The sequence below is a fragment of the Triticum dicoccoides genome, chromosome 5B (assembly GCF_002162155.2).
Source record: "Triticum dicoccoides isolate Atlit2015 ecotype Zavitan chromosome 5B, WEW_v2.0, whole genome shotgun sequence".
In the NCBI taxonomy this organism is placed as follows: Eukaryota; Viridiplantae; Streptophyta; class Magnoliopsida; order Poales; family Poaceae; genus Triticum; species Triticum dicoccoides.
Genome location: NC_041389.1, coordinates 514,400,860 through 514,406,606, shown reverse-complemented (window position 1 = coordinate 514,406,606; position 5,747 = coordinate 514,400,860). Strand labels below are relative to the sequence as shown.

At 49.5% G+C, this 5,747-nt stretch overlaps 1 protein-coding gene across 1 annotated transcript; it reads right to left on the bottom strand.

The window, feature by feature from the left end:
- Positions 1-2,169: 2,169 nt before the first annotated feature.
- On the bottom strand, positions 2,170-4,256 carry LOC119311251 (cytochrome P450 71A1-like). Its single transcript, XM_037586889.1, has 2 exons — positions 3,298-4,256; positions 2,170-3,203 (listed from the first exon to the last, which is right to left on the bottom strand). Exons 1-2 carry the CDS (start codon positions 4,183-4,185, stop codon positions 2,583-2,585), a joined length of 1,509 nt encoding a protein of 502 aa, XP_037442786.1. The 5' UTR covers positions 4,186-4,256; the 3' UTR covers positions 2,170-2,582.
- Between the last annotated feature and the right edge of the window lie 1,491 nt (positions 4,257-5,747).

Genomic DNA, 5,747 nt, shown 5'->3' with positions numbered 1-5,747 from the left:
GCCCCATTGGGCTGAAGTGGGAGGGGAACCAGCCCCTGGTGGGCTGGTTCGCACCCCCCTTGGGCCCCCCTGCGCCTAGGGTTGGAAAACCTAGGGGTGGGGGCGCCTCCACTTGCCTTGGGGGGCAAGCCACCCCCTTGGCCGCCGCCCCCCTTGGAGATCCCATCTACTAGGGCCGGCGCCCCCCCAGGGGGCCCTATATATAGTGGGGGGGAGGGAGGGCAGCCACACCCAAGTCTCTGGCGCCTCCCTCTCCCCACGCACCACCTCTCCCTCTCGTAGAAGCTTGGCGAAGCCCTGCCGATATCGCTGCTGCATCCACTACCACGCCGTCGTGCTGCTGGATCTTCATCAATCTCTCCTTTCCCCTTGCTGGATCAAGAAGGAGGAGACGTCTTCCCAACCGTACGTGTGTTGAACGCGGAGGTGCTGTCCGTTCAGCACTAGGATCATCGGTGATTTGGACCACGACTAGTATGACTCCCTCAATCCCGTTCTCTTGAATGCTTCCGCTCACGATCTACAAGGGTATGTAGATGCACTCCTCTCTCTCATTGCTAGATGAACTCATAGATTGATCTTGGTGAAAGCGTAATTTTTTTTTATTTTCTGCAGCGTTCCCCAACAGTCTAATACTCCCTCCGTTTCTTTATATAAAGTGTATTTATTTTTTGATAAAATTCCATAATGTAAGATGCATTTGTTCTAATTCCTCATAATTTCGATATTGGCCCTCTAGAAAAAGAAAAATATATCTCCCCTGATTGATTGTATCACTCCTTATAAAGAAGGAAAAGGAAACTATCGCTCTCCTGATTGCGTGTATATTTTCCTTTCCTAGCCTAAATGATTTACTTGCCGCTAATCTACGAATTAGATAAGAGTACTTTTGTCCTAACTAGTCCATAATTATATGTCTTGATCATCGTGTTGAAAATAATACACCTTAGATAAAGGAATGGAGGGAGTAGAAAGCAATCAACACTTTTGAACCCTCTTTTTTCAACTACCAGCTCATGCATCCAACATTTTTTGCATCTGATGCATGTGCCACACTAGCTAATCACCGTTAGATGAAGTCCTTACATAAATAATAGACTTGAGATTATACAATCATATGCACACATAAGACATCGTATGCAAAGGTAATTTGTTTCTTGATTGTATATACGTGGATATTTCTAGGGTTGTTTTTTCATGGGTTTCTTTGGTGCATCGTCAAATATTATACTTCATGTGATGGAGGTAGGCCATTGCCTTTTGAAAAAGGTTTTTGGAACATAACATTGATATAGCGTGATAAATTACGCATTGGAGACCTGATAACCTTTGTAAAAATACCGTGGTAAGTCCGATCCAAAGAAAAAAAAATTGGAACGTACCTGATAACTCATGTGTAAATAGCATGGTATTTTACGCACTGCAGGCCTGATAACTTATGTAGAAATACCATGATAATTTTGGTCCGGAAAAAAGTTGTTAAAAACATACCCCGATAATTTCTGTGCAAATAGCATGATAATGTACTTACCGTAGACCTGATATTTTTTGTACAAATACCATGATAACGTGGATCCGGAGAAAAAAGTAGTTAAAACCATATCGGCTAGTAGTCTATCCATTAGCCACTTCGTCTCCCATATTGTTTTGGGCATGTGCGGTGGTGCATGCCCAAAAATCCCTTATTTTCTTCAAGATAAAACATATCGTGATTTTGGAGGAGATACTTGTACTTTGATCAGGGAAAATAATTATTTGAAAAATATCACAGTATCTTCTTACTCTGTAATCTACGCACCATGGGCCTATAACAAACACCCGTGGTAACTTTTGACCAGAGGAAAAAGTGTTGAAACATGCCTTAATAATTACTGTGTAAATAGCATGGTACTTACGCACCGCTGACCTGAAAACTCAGGTACAAGCACCAGGATATTTTTTTTGCCCGGGGAAACATGTTGAACAATATAGCCCGTTAACTTGTGTGTAAATATTATGGTAATGTACACACAACAAAGCTGATAACACCCTGCAAAAAAAGAGCTGATAACTGATCCACAAACACTACGGTAACGTTTTGACTCAGGAAAACAATATTGAAAAACAAACACCGATAACTCTGTGTAAATAGGATGGTAAATGCGCACAACAGAACCGATAACTCACGTACAAATACCACAGTAACTTTTTTATGCCAGGAGAAAAGTTGTTGAAAACCATACCCCAGTAACTTCTATACAAATAGCATGGTAATATACGCACAACGGTGCTGATTATTCACGTACAAATACCGCGATAATATTTAATCGCTTACTTCATAACTTACAAACAAACACCATTGATAAGTTTGACCCAGAGAAATGAAGTTGTTCAAAACATAACCCGTTAACTTTGATCTAGAGAATTGAAGTTATTATAAAACCATGTCCCAATAACTTCTTCATAAATAGCATTGTATTTTTATGCATCACGGACCTGATCATAGGCACACGCCTAAACGGGTCTGGCCCCACACAAACCGCAAAGTTTTATTTATAAGCAGGCCCTTCTGAGCTTGCACGTGGACCTCACTGGTGGCACTGCTAGTGCTGCCTCCTGTACTTGGGGACGAGGCGCAGCGGAGCCAGCGGCGGCGTGATCAGCCCCGGCGCCTCGTTCATGTCCAGACGTGCCCCGGCGGGGAGTTCCCAGTCGAAGTGGCGCACAAGGCTGGAGAGCGCGGTCTCCAGCACAGGCATCGCGAAGCTGATGCCGGGGCAGAGCCGCCGGCCGGCGCCGAACGGGAGGAGCTGGTAGTCGTTCCCCCGCAGGTCCACGCCCTGCGCGCTGCCGCCGCCCAGGAATCGCTCCGGCCAGAACTCCTCCGCCGTCGCTCCCCACGCCGCCGGGTCCCTACCGAGCGCCCACGCGTTGACGAAGAGCCCAGTCTCAGCTGGGATCTCGTAGCCCTGCACGACCGCCGCGGTCGTCGACTGGTGCGGGATGAGGAGCGGTGCCGCCGGGTGGAGCCGGAGCACCTCCTTCAGCACCGCCTTGAGGTACTCCATCCTGCTGAGGTCGTCTTCCTCGATGGTCGGTTTGCCTTCGGTGACTCGATTTATCTCGTCCTGCAGCTTGGCCATTGCCCGCGGGTTCGCGACGAGCTCCGTCATGGCCCATTCCAACGTGACCGATGCTGTATCTGTCCCACCTGCTATCATGTCCTGCACGCACGCAAGAGCAGAGGACCAAAGAAAGGATGTTAAAATTTGCTGAGAAATTAAAACAAAACGGATTCTGTGATCGATCGACGATCACCTTGATGAGGCTTTTGATGCGGTCGTCGGTGAGCTCGAGTCCGGCGGCGCCTTCTTCCCTAAGCCGCAGCAGGACGTCCAGGAAGCTCTCCTCCCCTGCGCCGTTGTCTGGCTTCTTCTCAAGGTGCTCTGCGATTATCTCTGATAGGAACTTGTCCCACTGTTCGAGCTCGGCGTCGAGCTTCTTTTCCAGCCCCGTCGCCCATCTAACCACCTTCGCCGCCGCGCTGGGGAGCACGTCATCCGCCTGGAGCCCCGACATGATCGCCGCGGAGTTACCCAAAAGCTGTTTTAGCTTCTCGGCCGTGGCCCCTGCGGCGCCGGTGGTCGCGCGGGTGACTACCGCGTTGCTGTAGGCGGACAGGACCTCCCTCAGCTCCACAATCTCACCCGCCTCCGCGGCGCGTCGCGCCGCGTCGACGAGGGCGGCCGCCTCCGCGGCCCGCACGGGGGCGAACGAGTCGGCGCGGCGCGGGGAGAGGAGGTGGACGACGGCCATCTTCTTGCTGCGGCGCCAGGCGTCGCCGTAGGGCGCGAAGGAGACGTTGGTGGAGCCGTACGTCAGCTTGTCGGCCGGCGCACTGGGCACGCGGGAGGCGAAGGCGAGGTCGTGGTTCTTGTACAGGCCCGCCGCCGCGGCCGCCGTGGAAACCACCAGCGTCCGCCTGCGCCCGAGCTGCAAGAGCAGGAGGCCGCCATCGGTGCCGTACCGAGCGTGCAGCTCGCGCAAGGAGCGGTGCGGGTGGCGGCCAAGGAGGTGGAGGTGGCCGAGCACCGGACGCGACGGCGGCGAGGGCGGGAGCTTGCTACTGTTGCTGCTGCCTCGAGCCTTCCAGACGGCGTAGCAGAAGGCCAAGAGCACGGCGACGAGGACGGCGTACGGAGACATCCTTCTTCCGCCGGAAAATGCGTTACTCCGTCAACTTCAAATGGAGGATACTTGTGCTGAATAAATACTTGTACTTGAAATTTTGGCGTTGTGAGGGTGAAAAGCAGCCACGGCAGTGTTCTTGTCTAGTACTCCTCTTGTCATTTTTGCACTTGCGATTTTTGTCATGGAGAAGTGATCTCGTCCATCTGATGTGAATGCGATCGTGTCACAAAAGTCGCCGTGTGGCACTGTGGCTGATAGGCCTTATCATCATTCGTTTTTCTTAATTTGTTCGGATATAAAAATTATGAAAAACTAGATGATGCCACGTGCGTTGCTGCACAACTCTTAGCTTTTTTTTCTGCAATAGACAGAGAGTTTTATTCCATATGCATAGGGTTACAATCAAGAGGTACCAACTCCTCAATACAAGGCGGGCTCTTCCCCCGCCATACAGCAGTTGCAAACTCTATACGACTATACAAAGCCAATCGATGTGCTACCCTATTTTGCTCACGCTTAATTTTTGATGGAACAAACTCTCCAGCCTCCATATGATGCTGAATCTCCGCTACCAAGTGCCCATATGCAGACCTGGATAAGCCTTCCCCGGACATTGTGTAGGATCTAGAAGTAAGTCTAGAGGAGGGGGGGGGGAGGGGGGTGATTAGACTACTTGACCAAATAAAAACTTAACCTTTTTCCAATTTTAGTCTTTGGCAGATTTTAGCAAACTTAGCACAAGTCAAGCAATCTTAACACAATTCAAGCAAGCATGCAAAGAGTATATGAGCAGCGAAAAATAAAGCATGCAACTTGCAAGAAAGTAAAGGGAAGGATTTGGAGATTTCAAACGCAATTTGGAGACACGGTGATTTTTGAGCCGTGGTTCCGATAGCTGGTGCTATCGAACATCCACGTTGATGGAGACTTCAACCCACGAAGGGTAACGACTGCGCGAGTCCACGGAGGGCTCCACCCAAGAAGGGTCCACGAAGAAGCAACCTTGTCTATCCCACCATGGTCGTCGCCCACGAAGGACTTGCCTCACTAGCGGTAGATCTTCACGAAGTAGGCGATCTCATTGCCGTTACAAACTCCTTGGTTCAACTCTACAATCTTGTCGGAGGCTCCCAAGTGACACCTAGCCAATCTAGGAGACACCACTCTCCAAGAAGTAACAAATGGTGTGTTGATGATAAACTCCTTGCTCTTGTGCTTCAAATGATAGTCTCCCCAACACTCAACTCTCTCTCACAGGATTTGGATTTGGTGGAAAGAAGATTTGAGTGGAAAGCAACTTGGGGAAGGCTACAGATCAAGATTCATATGGTAGAAATGGAATATCTTGGTCTCAACACATAAGTAGGTGGTTCTTTTTCAGAAATGATAAGTTGGAAGTGTAGGTTTGTTCTGATGGCTCTCTCCACGAATGAAGAGGAGGTGGAGGGGTATATATAGCCTCCACACAAAATCTAGCCGTTACACACAATTTACCAATCTCGGTGGGACCGAATCAACAAACTCCGTCAGACCGGTTTAGTAAACAATGTGACCGTTAGGGTTTTCGGTGGGACCGA

Bases quoted from the DNA above. Each gene is read 5' to 3' on its own strand.
- LOC119311251 (XM_037586889.1), bottom strand. From the start codon at position 4,185: ATGTCTCCGTACGCCGTCCTCGTCGCCGTGCTCTTGGCCTTCTGCTAC. The intron at 3,204-3,297 runs GTGATCGTCGAT...GCGTGCGTGCAG, and splicing joins GCATCAAAAGCCTCATCAAG to GACATGATAGCAGGTGGGAC.